This window comes from Suillus bovinus (assembly GCF_016758785.1).
Source record: "Suillus bovinus strain UH-Sbo-P2 chromosome Unknown EDB93scaffold_4, whole genome shotgun sequence".
In the NCBI taxonomy this organism is placed as follows: Eukaryota; Fungi; Basidiomycota; class Agaricomycetes; order Boletales; family Suillaceae; genus Suillus; species Suillus bovinus.
Window position 1 is genome coordinate 233,451 of NW_024542060.1, and position 16,233 is coordinate 249,683.

Below are 16,233 nucleotides of genomic sequence, written 5' to 3' on the forward strand. Positions count from 1 at the left end.
TCCGGTTCTACCTTTATCGACGAACCTTGGACCGAACCTTTGCGAACAGTTCACAGCAGTCAGGTTCAGTTTTTTTTCGGTTCAAATGCGAACCGGACCCAATTTTTTCTATAGCTGGCAATATATATATATAATTGAAGTACTTTGACCATGGCAGCACTACGAGCTCTGTATCCCTCCACAATACTAACAACAGCACCTTTCCTGGCGACGATACACTCTGCTGAGTCACGCGAAGAGAAATATATCAATGTCATTGCACATGTACATACATGGGACGGAACAAGTTGTATCTAAGATGCTTGATGCATCAACGGCTAGTAGATTGGGGGACTCATGAGGTGGGATGATATGTTGATGGTTAGGGTTGAGCACGGGTGAACCCGCGGGTCGCTGAAGCCACACCGCACCCATACCCGCAAACACCGCACCCGCACGGTACAGGTGGACACTGACCCACCAATTCTGCGGGTATGAATGGTGTTCGCGGTATACCGCAGTTTTTTCACAGGCCCATGAGTAAGACACTGACATAGTAGTATCACGGTAGCTTACGAAGTGTGGCATCTAAGTCTTCTTCGTTGACAGACTTTGTCGCTGTGTCAATGGCATCAACATCAATTACTGATGGTTCGGGGGATGATGGCAGTGATGGAAATGTCTTTTTCGAGTGCAAGACAGTCAGCTTCACTCTCTTCAAAGGACGGGTAAGCATATCCACACTCTGCTCAACTGCCTGGCTGACAGACCCCAGAGACGATGCTATCAAAGACAATTTTGATGAGTATGATCAGATGGAAGACTCATCAGCCTTCTTCCTGTGCTCTACCCTATTGATGGTGCAGGAGTGGTGCCTGCCTCAATGAGGTTGCCGAGTCCAAGGAGTCCTTTAGAGGCTGTATCTATATAGGATGGTAAAAAAAGTAAGTTGCCCAACCAGAGTCGAGTCTAGATGCGCAACGTACCTAAAGCATAGTGAGACATTGTTGAAATGAGGAGTTCTGGAGGATGTCCAATTGCTCCCAACTCTGCTTCCGAGCTGCGACAAATATCCATCATCAAGTTGCGGCCTTCATAAGACGAGGTAAGAACTTCAGAGAACCACGAACCTGGAGGGCACTGGTAATGGTGGAAGGTGCGGACATCAACATAGACGACGTGGCGTGTGATTTTGGGCGCTGGTAGCGATGGAAGGTGCATAGTGTTACGACTTGGATGGTATCTGTTGGCGACGCTCAAACAGAGCGTGTGTCGTCAATGGTCGAGGACGTCCTTGGGCTGGCCCAAGGTTAGGGGTCTTACTTGGCGAGGCTTCGGCAAGTAAGATTTGACGCCTATGTCCAAATCGGGTGGCTTATGTCAAGCGGGTGCGAGACAATAAGCTATATCTGCCTAGGCTTACGACACCCGAAGGTTAATCGTAAGATCGTCGTTAATTAGAAGGACGGAAGTCCGACTAGTTAACAGGGGCTTTGCTCATCAACGAAGTTGATGAGTAAAGATCGAGACTATAGGCTTATCCGCGAGGAGCAGATAAGAAGATAGAATATAGACTGCTGGCAAGGCAGAAAGGATCACTCTGGTGAGAGTAGGAGGTCAAGAACCAAGTAGATTCAAGTTAGGGAATATAGTACATGGTAGCAAGTTTATATAGAGGACAGGAGGTGTATTAGTGGATGATAACTCGTACTACCAAGTGAAGTAACCGGTAAAGGGTATAACCATAAAAGGAAGGCACGTTCGGGGTGAGACACAGGTGAACCAGAACGTGCTTGATAAGAAAGTGAGTCAAAGGTCAAAACAAGAAGTGAAATGCGCAGGGGCACGATCGTGCAGCTGCGGAGCTAAATATAAGTAACATGTGCGACTGCGCACTGAGTCATAGATCGAGAAAGAGAAAAGGGGTAAAGGGGATGCATCGTGCATTGTGTCATAGGTTACCGTCTGGATGGTAAGGGCAAGGGGACTGTCCACAGGATCAGTCAGGTGGTGGAATGGAGCATGTGTATGCTTCGTCAGCGAAAGGATCCGGCCAGATGTACTGGCTCTGCTGAAGCGACAGATAGAGAGCGAAGGGGAATGCTGAGGATGACAAGGATGACCAGGGTAAGGTCAGGGTAAGGGTGTGATGCAAGGGCTGATACGAGGAGGATTAGGAGAAAAATGGTAGGGGCCCAAGCATCTAGATGTTCTTGTAACACATAGACATGGGTGACATGGTGTGTGATGGGTTGGGCATGATGGATGCCGGTTGGGGAGTTAGGAATGAAAGTTTGAAATCATGGAGGTGCACTCACCAAGGTTAAACAATACAACTTTGTCTCTATATGCCCCACTGTCGTATCTGCCCACAATGAAGAGGCAGCTTCCAACCTGCGTAGAGGTATGCGAACTGGGACCGATGTGTGTAACCGACTGGGCGCAAATTCAGCGCTTCTGTGTGAAGTGCAATTGCCTGATGCAAGTCTTCATCAGCACTGTTTGAACAGTACATGTCATGACTTACCTTGTCAATGAGCCTCTGCATTTGTCGGAAACAAGTAAGTATTGAAGCTCGAGAATCCGTGAGGCCAAGGCGGATCATCAAAGGCAGTGTCAAAACACACTTCGACAATGTGGCAGAACTTCTTGTGGTTCGGGGAAGGTTCGAACCAACATAGAACCGTTCAGGCAAATGGTGGACCGCGAACCTCACTCAGGTCTGGTCCGCCCCAATTCATGGACCACGGACCATGGTTCTGGACTGAACCACGGCAGCACTAGTATATTGTTGAGTCGTAGAATACATAATAAATGAGGTGTAGGGAGGGAGAGATGTGAGTCATTGACAAGACACGTCGAATTGATATTGACATGTCATATTGATATTAATTAGTCATGTGTCCTCAAAAATCACATCCAAGATGTTTTGTTTAGCGGGTAGTATCTTTGGATGGGCATGTTTCATTAAAATAACTATCTAAACCTATTCTACAGTAGTAAAAACACCCCCTTTACGGTCCTCGCCAAACGATTTTATGAGCTTTTGAGGCTGCTGGTGAGAAACCCAAAATGCATGTTGCGAAAGTTTGGGTGGCTATGCATTAAGGTTTTTTTGCTTATCTAAAGTTGAGCTCTGTGTTCGGGATTCTCCTTTTGCACACCTCTTGCCCTAAATGCTTGCTAACATAACAGGGCTATTACCGGTGGCTGCCGAGAGCAACTATCGGCTATGTCAGCAACATGATTCCCAACACTCTCACGCCTTTCGGCAGCTCCCATGATGTGCGCTCATCACCAATAGCATGTGCTCACTGTCACCCATGATGAGCAAGGTAAGTCCCTCAGTTCTGGACCATTTTCCTTCAATTTTTTTTTTAATTTAGATACTATTTATGTTGCCCATCATGCTCCTGATGTTGCCAGAGGCCTTTTCCCTCGAGGGCACTACATTTCAATTGTAAGTGTTCTACTTGAACGTGCACATTATTATGTTGATCGTTCGTTACATAACTAAGAACTTAGCCAACATCACACGGTAAGGCCTTTGACATTGCTGTCAGTCACATCCTCCTCGCCCTCCTCTCCCCAAACACTATGCCAAAGGAGAAAGGTGTCTCGCGATCAGTAACCCTTGTTGTTGGAAATGTTCGCAAGCGTGGTGCACTCAGTGTCAGAAATCTCAAGCAGAGGGACCTGGTCAACGAGCGTTCTTGTCGACAAGACAGATATGAACTCAATACATTGGGTACAGTGTTCTCACTTTGTTTTTCTCTATCATACCTATTTTAACATGATACAGGTCTAAGCAACGAATCTCTAATGCTACTCTCCAACCTCCAAAACTCAGATGCAGAGCCTACCTTTGCAATGGATGTTGATGATCCTTCTATGGACCCAGACCTTGAATGGGAGACTGTCCCAGAGACATTGAAGGATGATGACACATTCATGCATGCGGTTCGGGATATTGTTGGAAGCCAGTAAGTACCCTGGCCTTGTGACAAGCCCTATCATATAGTTCAATTTTCTAGGTGGAGAGTGTATAAAGATGGGCGAACATGGCACCAGCATGTTACTTGCCTCCAAGAGAACTGGGCACCTATCATCAAGGATTTGACTCTGGCCTACCTAGCTTGGAAGTACCCTTCAGAGTCTCCCCCCAACAATGCAGTACCCCCACCACCACCACCATCATCACCTTCAAGTTATGACTTTGACATCGAATGCATCAACATTTACACACTATCTAATACGACTCATATCCAGCACAATGCCAGTGTCAAGACCACATCTGAGGCTCTTGTTCTGAATGGTTATATTGGAGCTACTCCACGGTCACCCTCCATTGCTATCTCACTTCACACGCTGGAACTGTACCGAAGAATACACCTGCAAAAACCATCGTTTAGTGCTGAGGCCTTCACAAAGGTTCTGTGCAATCTTTATAATGTATGTCATTGTTGTTATTCATATTTCTAGGCTTGTTAACAATTTTTTTCATCCACTCAGATGCCTTATCGCTGCAGATATTGAATGTGCCTGGTAGGCGCATTTGATATCTACAACATCATCCTCCGTCAAGTCGAACATCAAGTTTCTGAAGCCCTTGGCTGCAATTCACCCAACTGGTGTGTCTTAAATGCTTGTCCACCATGCTCATTCAAGGTATGTACTGTGTCTTAGCACTAACTAATTAATTCCTCAGACTGTTGTAGCTCGAGGGTGAACCACCACTTCTCTATCGGCATATGATTGTTTTTGATGGCAATAACTCCTTATCTCAAATGGCGCCACTTGGTGGCCGCAAAGTTGGTGACATGTGCACGTTTGATTCAGACTTCTTCCTCTCCCGTGACTACTGTCAATCTGTTTGCTGATGAAGTATCGTCTTCTCAAGCACCATCCTCCCAAGCATTGGCTTATAAAGATGCCCTGCAGCTTCAAGTTGGCGAGAACCTCGAAAAATGGTGCACAGAAAATTGGAAGGCTGCTGCTGATGAAGCAAAGAAACAGACATGGGGAATATTTGAAGAAACAGGGATCTTTACATGCGCATGCTGTCATGGTATGATCCTGTGGATTGTTGATATGGTCTGCAGCAGGTGAACTGTATGTCACGTTGCATAAGGAAGCTTCCTCTGCTGATTTTAATGTAGGTTTAAGTATCCGCTCTCCATCATGAATAAGGCGCTTGAAGTACTCAGCCCCCAGCTATTGATTGGATACGATGTCGGATGCAAGCTCGCTACCACCGTCAAGTCGACCACCCTTGCTACCAAGTTCAACGAATCTAACAGCTGCTTGTGCGTTGATGCATTCCACGGGTATACACATAACTATGCATGCCAGGATAGAAACCATCCAAATGTCATTCAAGGAATGGGACTGGAGGACTTTTCTACAATGGAGAGGATATTCAGCTCATCTAACCAACTCGCCCCTGTTATTTGTTATGCAAGTGCATATAACCGTCATTTTTTTATTGACATGTTTTTCAAACAGTGGGATGAGGACAAGTACATGAATATCGGCAACATGCTGTACAACAACTATCGTCAAGCCCATGGCATCATTGAACGTGAGACTATTGAATTTGAGCATGCCAAATTGTCCCTTGGCATTACGGATGCGAGCATCGAGGAATGGCAGAACCAGCAGTCAGTATACCTTGAAACCCTTGGCAAAGAAGCTGAGTGTGACGTGCATGTGATGATGTACATTGAGTTGTTGCAAAATCTCTGAGATGCAAGGTACGTGAAGGTCATGCTTCCATCTGATGAACTAACACTATGTTTTCAGGGCTGCAGCACAGTGTGCCTCAGCATCATTCCTCGATGCCATTCCTACTGACTATCAATTTGTCTCAACTTCGACTGTGACATCAATGGATGCCGTATATGCAAACAATCTGTCCCGAACACACAAGCTGGAAACCCAGCGATGGCATGCGAATGAGCGCCTGGATCGCATACTACAAGAGATTGTTGCTATGGAGGTGAAGATGGGCATTACGCGGAGGTGGGAGCCATCGGATAGCAAGTATGCTGATACCATGAGGTACATGGCAACATGAAAGTATCACCATACTCTAGATGAGCTGCAGCATCTTGTTGTACTACAACTCTTCAAGTTGCACAAGTTAAACCTTTCACAGACAGGTAATTTTATTTTCCGGTGTTTTTCTTATCTCACAATGATGTTCATGTTGCAGGGTATCGCATGCGCACTCATATTGCTAAAGCCCTCCAAACTTGCTGCAAGGCAATTCAAAGCAAGGTTAAGGAGTACAATGCAGCAGCATCTGCGCTTGTGCCACCTGCTCCGAGTCTCGACTGGTCATGTGTCTCTCATTATGGATTTCTTGATGAGTTCACACTTCTCCGTGAAACCTGAAAAGATGTACGAACAAATCAATGGACCCATCCAGAAGTGCGTGAATTGATGCGCCAGTCACTTCACATCAAACACTGCTCATGAAGAGGTCCATCGTTGCAATATCAAGCTTCGTCGCCTTCACTCATTCATTGCTGCTAAAAATCATCACTTTGAGGTCACTCTCCAACGCCTCAAGGCTGAGAGCAATACAATTTACCACGCTGTCAAGGAATTTACCATTCACCGCATCTGAATCAATTCTCACAACCTCGCCTGTGTATTTCAAACATTTAGCTTTACTGGTTTCACAGGAGACAAGACGGTCGGCATGAAGAAGAACTCATCTGTTTTGAATCATTCACTAACACACGCAGACGTCTTGGCTGATCAGCAGAAACTTGATGGTGATGAGACAGACGAAGCAGAATCTGACTATGGATGGGGATGAAGCTTGTGGGGTTGTGGGTGGTTTGGTTGACTATGTCTCTGAGTTGTCATTGCGTCCGATTAGTCTTTAGCCACATCATGTATTTTTCACACTCGACACTTGACTATAACAATTTTGATTGCAAAATAACTCTGGCCCTTGTGCACTACCATAAAGCAAATGTAGAAGTGGTTAATGACCAAGATAAGAGTCAGATGTCCTGAAGCAATGAATGGACTTGCAATGATAGTATCAGTCTCAAATTCTGGCAAAACCAAGCAATCTACTCACTGAGCGTCCGCTATGCCAGGATCTTGGCCACTCAATACTGCAAATGCAACCATTTTTGTAGAGATTGTGAGTAGTGGTGGTTAATGGCCAAGATAAGAGTCACAGTGTGCGATTAAGTACATGTAAGTGGCATGCATACATGAACGCAACTCAAGCACATGCATACCTTTTTCGGTTGCATGTGCTTGAGTTGCGTTCATGTATGCATGCCACTTACATGTACTTAATCGCACACTGTGACTCTTATCTTGGCCATTAACCACCACTACTCACAATCTCTACAAAAATGGTTGCATTTGCAGTATTGGGTGGCCAAGATCCTGGCATAGCGGATGCTCAGTGAGTAGATTGCTTGGTTTTGCCAGAATTTGAGACTGATACTATCATTGCAAGTCCGTTCATTGCTTCAGGACATACAGCCCCACCATTTCCACTGGTCGTTATATGCGAATCAATCATGCAAGCTCAGCATGTCATGACCTTGCAGTCTTTCATCAATTCACTCGGCCAACAAGTATCACAAACCAGCCTGATAGATGCTCTCTTACAGTCTGAGGCTCTTCAGGCCATATTTACGCATCGCAAACAATTTTACCCTGTTGTGTACGGTAGGAATGTTGGAATATACCTTAGCTGGTGAGTATTACTTATTGTCTCTATCTTAATGATCATCTGACTGCAGTACAGGGAAGCGGCACTTCAACAAGTGAATGGACGGCAAATACAGAAGTTCAAGAAAACCAAGACATTTATCGAGGTCGTTGAGTTCATGCTCACCAAAGGAAATGTATCCACACCTGCCCTGCCAACATTCCTGCCACCACATGCTGCAATGTCTCATGCGACACCTTCACGGTTGAATATATGTGCTTCATCAAGGACAACTACGAGCTCAGTGCCAGGTTCGTGCAAGCAGAAATGGGGTGTGACTGGTCAGCTAATCTTTTTCTCTGTTTGGTGAATATTTATGCTACACAGACACTGCCAATGCTCTGAGCATGCTTTCACTTGACATTTAAGATGCACGCCAGCCACCCATCTCACAGCCCACCCAGCCCAAGCAGCCGTGCATGATTTATCGTTATGTCAGATCACTTACTGGAATTGTTGGAGAAGGGTATGGTCCACCTGACCCCAACATTTGTGACAGTGAAGACTATCCTCCTCATGGCCTTCTTGGCCTAGCTGCAGAGAAGTACCTTAATACTCTGAGCTTATTAGTGGCTCTAACATCGGGTGAGACAATTACAAAGCTGTGTACTAATATCCACCTATTGTTTGCTTCATTCACATACTTACTACTGCTGATCCCTCATTTTTATTGTTCTATATCTCCTGCTCAACACGGTGCGAGTGTGAGATGTGTGGATGGGACAGCCATTGGGTGAGCCTTTGGAAGGGCATGTTGATGGAGTTTACTCAGTCTCATTCTCACTGGATGGTACTCGCATTGCATCTGGTTCATCGGACAATACTGTGCGCCTGTGGGATGCAACAACTGGGGAGCCATTGTTTGACTCATTGGAGGGGCACACCAGTTGGGTTTGGTCAGTGTCATTCTCACCGGATGGTACTCATGTCGTATCTGGCTCAGGAGATAAGACTGTGCAGCTGTGGGATGTAGCCACAGGACAGCCATTTGGTGAGCTGTTGGAGGGACACACTGCATTGGTTTATTTGGTCTCTTTCTTCCCGGATGGTACTTGTATCATATCTGGTTCATCAGATAAAACTATCTGTCTGTGGTATGCAGTGAAACTGCAGCCATCACCAGAATCCTCCGCATTTTCACTACACCAAAGCACTACCGAAGAACGTGATATCATGCCAACAAACACTTGTAACGATCAACCCATTTGCTTTTCGTCCAACATTGAACATGCCTTGCCCAATCCTGCTGACTTGCTCGAACCCACCTCTCATGACAATTCCAATTCAACACCTTTCTTGCTGCAGGATGATGGATGGATAATGGGCCCCAATCACCGGCTCCTTTTCTGGGTACCTCCCGCTTCCCCAGATGCATTTTATACTCCATGGACTTCATTGGTGATCTCAAGAGGAGGTGTTTAGCTTGATTTGAGCTGCATGGCACATGATACAAACTGGTCGAGTTGTCGAGATGCATGAGCTCTTGTTCTTGAAATATTTATCCTTACAGTTGCTAACATCGATCTCTCTAGCTCCACGTAATGGGAATTTTATTGCTGCATTTTTTATTCTTGATTTGTTGTCAATGATATACCTAGCACTAACCGGAATTAAATTATGGTTGTCCCACTGAATGATGTGCTAAAAGGTCAAATGCCTATGATCAATTCACCACTCATCACACAAAACCAGGCCGCTGTTGACAACAATGCCATCTTCTCGTTCTATGGCTTCTTTCTTGTGTTCCGAGCCAGTACTAGTAGTCTAGTGCTGCTGTCATCCGGTTCAGTCCGGTTCACAGAGGGTCAAGCAAGAACCAAGAACTGGACCTTGGCAAACGGTTCAGAATGGTCAGGTCCGTTCATTTTCAGGAATATGGCCTAGTCCGCACAGTACTCTCCTCACTCTCCTCCATCTGCTCATTCTCTTCCCTATCCTCCTCCTCCTTCTCTTGCTCCTCTTTATCCTGCTCTCCCTCCATCTCATCCTTGTCCTGTGCTTCGTCCTCCTCTACATTGTCATTGGCCTCTGCTATAACACTGCATTCTCCCTCTCCACCTTGCCGTTCATCAGAGCCTCAAACTTGCTAGTGCACCCGAGCATCTTCATGTCCTTCTTCAACAGGTTGCGATGCCTCTTCGCCGGACAGCGGACCAGGCACAACCTCCTCCAAGTAAACCTCCAGGCAGCAGACAAGGTCGGCCAAGCCCTCTTCTTCCCATGCCTCTTTATCTACCTCAAGGGCTGAGTTGTCTTCACAAGACATGAAGCTAAAGTTGCAGGTTGTTTGGAAGTGCAGGGATGAGAGTGAATAGTCTTGGAGACAAAATTTACAGTGCGCAAAAGATTGAAGAGACTGGCATCAAAAACATAATTTAAAACTCATGAGAGAGATCAACATGACACGCACTTTGAACTCACGAGCTTTGGATGTTGGACCCTTCTGCGTCACCACCCTTTTATTTCCGTATGATATTGTTAAGAAACGTAGTGGTATGGGGATCATTGTATAACGGGTTTGATTGTAGAAACTTGATTACAGGTGTAGAACAACGCGATATTTCAAAACTTGCAGTATTAGTACAAGCGCATCCAGTCCAGTCAAGTCACGTGTTGCATTCCTCACATGCTACCTTCAACATAAACAGTTTATTCAAATTCGTGGTGTTACTTACTGGCAGTTATACTAAGTGGGATGACGAAGATCTTACTATGACTAAGTTGCCATTCCCACCCCATTATGGCAATCTAATAAGGTCCAATTCATGCGAGGGAAAAGATTATGCACAACATAGTGCCACATACTTTTGTTCGAGGACACATCGGACGAAAGAAAAGTTCTATAAATGAATGTATGTAAATACTCAGTCTCAGAAGTTGAAGACTGAGGTACGAAGTAATGAAAAAACTTCTAATGAGTGTAGCGTATTATGTAAGCGAGTGTTGTTTGTTGTTGTCCGAATCAAAGTTATCACTTATCTATAATCTTTCAACACGCCCACTCAACAAATCAAAACTCTTGCCGTTCAACACTCCCATTCCTTCGATGAATCGTCCATGCTTCTCGCGCGCAAGTGCCTTCGTCAAAATGTTGGCAACCTGTTTGTTCATGGGAACATACTCAACGCATATCTCTCCTTCCTCCAACTTCTCTCAGATGAAGTGATACCAGATCGCTATATGTTTGGTACGTTCATGAAACATGGCGTTTTTGGCTAACAGAATTGCAGATTGATTGTCGATTTGGAGAGTCATTGGGGGAGTCTCTGAGAAGTTTAGTTCTCTGAGTAGGGTCCTCAACCAAACAGCCTCCTTCGTAGCAGCAGTAGCAGCCATATATTCTGCTTCAGTACTGGAGAGTGCAACCAAACTTTGCTTCTTCGAACTCCAACTAACTGCTCCTCCAGATATTGAAAATATATATCCGGTTATCGAATGCCGGTCATTGACATCTGAGGCCCAGTCCGCATCGACGAAAGCATGTAAGTCCATTTCTGACTTTCCTTGATATGTCAAACACTTATTGGTGGTGCCGCATAGATACCGATAGACACACTTTAGGGCGGTCCAGTGTGCTTGTCCGGTGGTGGCTGAAAATCTGCTTAGAGCACCTACTGTGAATGCGATGTCTGGACGTGTTGCAAGCATCACATACATCAGTGCACCTAGGGCACTTTGGTAAGTCTTTACATTGACTTCGGCTCCATTCACTTTGATGAGCTTGGTATTAGGGTCCTTTGGTGTATTAACAGGATGACTGGATCCCATGTCGAAATGCTCAAGTATTGATTCAATGTAGCGGCTCTGTGACAGCTTGATTGTGCGCTTATCACGGTCACGAATGATTTCCATCCCCAAGATCCAGCGCGCTTCTCCTAAATCGGTAAGCTCGTACTCTGCTGCTAACTGTTTCTTCAGCTCATCTATCATCTTCTTGTCCTTCGACAGTATCATTTTATCATCGACATAGACAGCAACTATAATGATGGTGCTATTCTCGAACTTGTAGGAGACCTGAATGATCTGCATTGCTGCATGTGAAACCGAGAGATTCAAAGACGGTGTAGTGATGGTCACGGCATTGGGCTCAAAACCACGTATTTCCATACTCACATCAACACCCAAAACATATGCGCACATGTCCAACGCAATTTCGTACATGTCCGAGCCACTCCATATCGGATCCGGCACATCGGACCTTCGGACATCGCATCGGCCGATCGCACTTTGCGCGCACTTGTCCATCCCATGTCCTGTCCATCCGAACTAGCCTCACTAGGTGCGTAGTCATTCCCGTGCATGTTTTCTGACATTTGAACCGCGTTATTACATGTCCGCAGCACCTCATGTCTTATTACATAGGACATCGGACCCAAAATATATTGCTACTATCTTCGCCTGTAGTTTTCAAAATTTCTATGTACTTACTTAAATACTCTGTAGTGACCTGTAGCAATCATCATCCAGTAGTTAGGAGCCGTTTCCCGACTCTGCGGATCACCCAGAATATTCTCATAGTTCTTAGTTGCATTGCGAAATATTACCATTTGTTCACCGTCATACTCCATCACTTGTTATACTCGCGCATACCGCTCGCAATCCGACACTCATTATAAAGTTTCCAACCTATTATCATGAAGTCCGAAAGTCCGAAATCTCGGACATCGCACTTTGGCTTCGGACATTGGATAAGTACCTTCAGACATCATCGGATTACCTTTGGACATCGTTTCGCACCATCGGACATTTTGTTATTTGCATTACTGACGCATTTTTACTACCAATACCAATTAGCAACCCCTATAGGATCGAACGCACTTGCTCTGCAAGTATAGCAGACTAGGTTGTGCTAAGATCTACCTAAATAATTGTTGTCTAGGTAGTACAATTTCTGCTGAGCCCAGCAGAGATCAGCTTTCTACACCGAGTCATCGATGCCATGTGTCCAGAGTTGCACTTGAATGGAGCATGCGTGAGGTGAGAGCTGTTATGGGGACATCTGGATCGAGTGGAGCTGATGGTCATTGCAGGATGTATGCAAGTGCTTTCTTGCAAGGCTTTACTCGAAGGACATATAGTGAGTTTCGCTTATGTGCGAGAGCGATGGTCTTTCCCTTTGCAAGGATCTTGCACTGGGAACCATCGAAGGTGACTTCAAGACCTTGTTTCATGAGGCGGGGAACTGACAGAAGGTTCGCATTTAGATCTGGTATGTGGTAGACTTCCTGCAGGATGGAGTGCATGTACTCATTTTCACCAATATAGATGTTTATTTCGACACGTCCGATGCCTATTGCATCTATTGAGCGTCCATCTCTGATGATGACTTGTTCGGGTGGGTTCAGCATGCAATATTTGATGAAAATTTCCCACTGACATGTCATGTTTGCAGATGTGCCAGAATCTACTATCCAATCATCTTTGGATGCAGTTGTAGAGTGCCCATGTGCCATGAATAATTGAAGTGGTGTGTCATGGTCCGATGAGATGCGTGCGACCTTTGCAGATAAGTCCATTTTCCCTTTGTCTTTATCCGCCTGCTTCCCACTCTTTGCAGCGTCTTCAGCAGCTTTCTTCTTTCAACAGTCCTTCTCCTCATATCCAGGAATTTGGCAGTACGTGCACTTTTCCTTTGACTTCTTCTTGTCCATGGGAGATTCGTCCGTCAAGGTACTTTGAAACAATTTGCCGATGAGTTGAGCAATTGTTTGCTTTCCTCTACCCTCATATTGCTCACAGAGCTTCTTCCAGGCATCTTTAGCTATTGGCACATAGAGTATCCCATTCAAGGGGTCATCTTTCAGCGTGAGAGCTATCTGAGCTTGTGCTTCCTTGTTCTTTGCTAACCATTCCTGGTGTTGAACAGGGTGCGTTATGCTATCTGGCATATTTTCACTTCCTTCGACAATTGCCCATAGTCCTCGAAGGTCAAGGATTAACTCGACACGGTACTTCCATAGTTGGAAATTCGAACCATCGTTTTCAAGTGACGGAATGTCATATAGGCGATTGGAGGCTTGTGCAGTTCTGCTTGTAGATGTAGAACTGGATGATATGGAAGGGATATTCGAGGACGAAGCAGCTGCAGCTGGTTGGGCTACAGACACTGAGGGTGTGTTCGACATTTAATTATTGTTTCTGTTGATGTTCCTGTGTGGTACTGGATTGATTTTAAGCACCAGGGCTCATAACCTTTTGTTCGAGGACACGTCGGACGAAAGAAAAGTTCTATAAATGAATGTATGTAAATACTCAGTCTCGGAAGTCGAAAACCGAGGTACGAAGTAATGAAAAAACTTCTAATGAGTGTAGCGTATTATGTAAGCGAGTGTTGTTTGTTGTTGTCCGAATCAAAGTTATCACTTATCTATAATCTTTCAACACATACTAGTAAGTGAGCAACATATCAATACTCGGGCTCGAAGGGCAGTAGGGAAAGACAGGCTTACTTAACTGACACTCAAATTCATAGTTTTCCATATCGACCTCACAGCAACCTATGCAGGGACACGCCGCGTATGATATAATTGTCCCTTGAGGTCCACAGACAAACCCGTAATCCAACCCGTTGTTAAAGCCTTTGAGGCCTGTTCCGCATTGTATTGAATCTGTGGATAACCATAAGTACGCAGCCTGCACGTAGGCCGCGAAATGCCTACTTCTAAGATTGCAGGATAAATTCATGGGTGTGTTAATATCTGAATTAGACCCGATGGCTATGCCAGCCATCGCTGCGGCAGATATAACAATAGTGGTGAGTGAAGTGAATTTCATGCTAGTCGAATGTTGATAGTGTTTTCTGGGCCGCGTAGGCTGGCTTTTATTAGTGCTAGGTAACAAGCACGCTCATGCACTCGCCTGCATCAGCTGGATTCTCGGGAATGAATCGTGCCCTGTTGCACAATTTTCTTCTAGTTCATTTTTTGGTGCGGGACTCAAGGGCTCTGTGGACTTCTATCAATAACAAAACAATGAGTTGGTGACAAATTTGTCGCTTGTGAAACGCGCTTGCTTCTTTACTCATTCCATATCAGTTTATCCGACTTGTGATATTCAAGATGCGGCCCGGGGGCCACGGCAGGAGCAGACTATATGTGCAAAGCTATTGCTGAGTGTTTCTCCTAGTCAGAAGTGTCATTGCTGATCGATTATTTGAATCCAATCATCCTACTTCCTAGCAGGATTCTGTCCATCTAAGATTCTGATTTCTTTGTTTTTGATCCGTGCTTCTCAGAAACAAGTAAAGGTAGTGAACTTTGCCTGGCCCTGCGACTTATGGATAGTAGGCTTAATAACACGGATTGTCAAGAACGAGAAAATAATCATGAAAATCACGAGGCTATAGTAAGTAGGGCAAATGCTGCCTCCATATCATCAGGTGATATGGATTCTGCCAGTGATACACGCGCAAATTGGCTTCTGGATCGGCAGCCATATCAACGCACTAGTGTGCATGTGCGCATGACGCTAAATTGACTTTCATTAGCCACGACCTGTGGAGGATGATATTGTGACGAAGATTTGCTCGAACCTTTGTCAGTGTTTCAAACGTGTTTACCGAGGGGTTGCGGCGCTTCGGAGTGCTACATATCTGAGAAATGGTGTTTGATGTCTACGGCGGGATGGGGAATAATGGTGGTCACGACCTTGGATGCGTGTTTACAGAACCAGTAAGTAGCGTCCAGATTTGTTGTTGACCTTCTCACCACGATTGAGATTGACAACTATGAAGGATGAGACAGGGCATCCGGAAGTGCAGCGGCAAGCATCGTGCAATCGTAAATGATTGTCTATGATCAATGGTTATCAGTACAGGCTGAAGCATCTGATTTTTTTCTATTAAGGTTTCTTTGAGTTGATCGACATAGAACATCATTCGAAGCAGAACCAGTTGGCAGAATGGCGGACTTCTACCCACAACACTAAGCACATGCCAAGGATGAGAATGAGAATCAATTTTCAGAAAATATCTCGCAGGGTCACTGGATTGAAATGAGAGCCCGGTGATTCGAGCGAACGTTCTGTAGTTACAAGAAGGAGAATCGTTGATGCCTGCCAGCAAGTTATGGCTCAATGATTGTAATCAAATGAGTATGCTGCAAGTTCTACCGAAATTTCCGCCATCTCATAGCAATAACAATTCTGCCAAATAGATCAGAATCGTGCCCATTAGTGTATGCAGGATATAAGAGCTGATCGTCGTCCTACAGTGTTTCCCCATCCTCAGAGATATCATTCGACATCCCCCTCAAAAAATGTGTTTCGCCCTCCTCGCCGTTGTTGTTGCATTGACAGTATCTTTGACAGTATCTATGTCTGCCGATGGATGTACGGACCTTTATCTGCATTGCACTGTTGATGACGAATGTTGCAGTATGACTTGTGGCTTTGTGAGTATCAACAGGTCATTATGCAACCAGTAATCAACCACGCGACTCACCTCCGCGGCTCAGAATGCTAAAAATGAAACGGTCTGCATTCGCTGATAAGAATTGAGTCGGCAGCCA

General features: G+C 45.2%; 3 protein-coding genes across 3 annotated transcripts; 2 read left to right on the forward strand and 1 right to left on the reverse strand.

Annotated features, from left to right (window-relative positions):
• Positions 1–3,801: 3,801 nt before the first annotated feature.
• On the forward strand, positions 3,802–6,805 carry EDB93DRAFT_1237923 (uncharacterized protein; the record flags this gene model as incomplete). Its single annotated transcript, XM_041451482.1, has 11 exons — positions 3,802–3,962; positions 4,014–4,435; positions 4,529–4,647; positions 4,698–4,842; positions 4,865–5,084; positions 5,139–5,696; positions 5,733–5,742; positions 5,795–5,977; positions 6,137–6,140; positions 6,194–6,364; positions 6,669–6,805. 11 exons carry the CDS (start codon positions 3,802–3,804, stop codon positions 6,803–6,805), a joined length of 2,130 nt encoding a protein of 709 aa, XP_041312315.1.
• A 556-nt stretch (positions 6,806–7,361) lies between these two features.
• EDB93DRAFT_1325252 (uncharacterized protein) lies at positions 7,362–9,148 on the forward strand (the record flags this gene model as incomplete). The annotated part of the gene is made up of 4 exons (XM_041455032.1): positions 7,362–7,414; positions 7,469–7,711; positions 7,763–7,977; positions 8,499–9,148. 4 exons carry the CDS (start codon positions 7,362–7,364, stop codon positions 9,146–9,148), a joined length of 1,161 nt encoding a protein of 386 aa, XP_041312316.1.
• A 193-nt stretch (positions 9,149–9,341) lies between these two features.
• EDB93DRAFT_1100249 (uncharacterized protein) lies at positions 9,342–9,992 on the reverse strand (the record flags this gene model as incomplete). Its single annotated transcript, XM_041446979.1, has 3 exons — positions 9,342–9,383; positions 9,618–9,784; positions 9,881–9,992. 3 exons carry the CDS (start codon positions 9,990–9,992, stop codon positions 9,342–9,344), a joined length of 321 nt encoding a protein of 106 aa, XP_041312317.1.
• Positions 9,993–16,233: the final 6,241 nt, after the last annotated feature.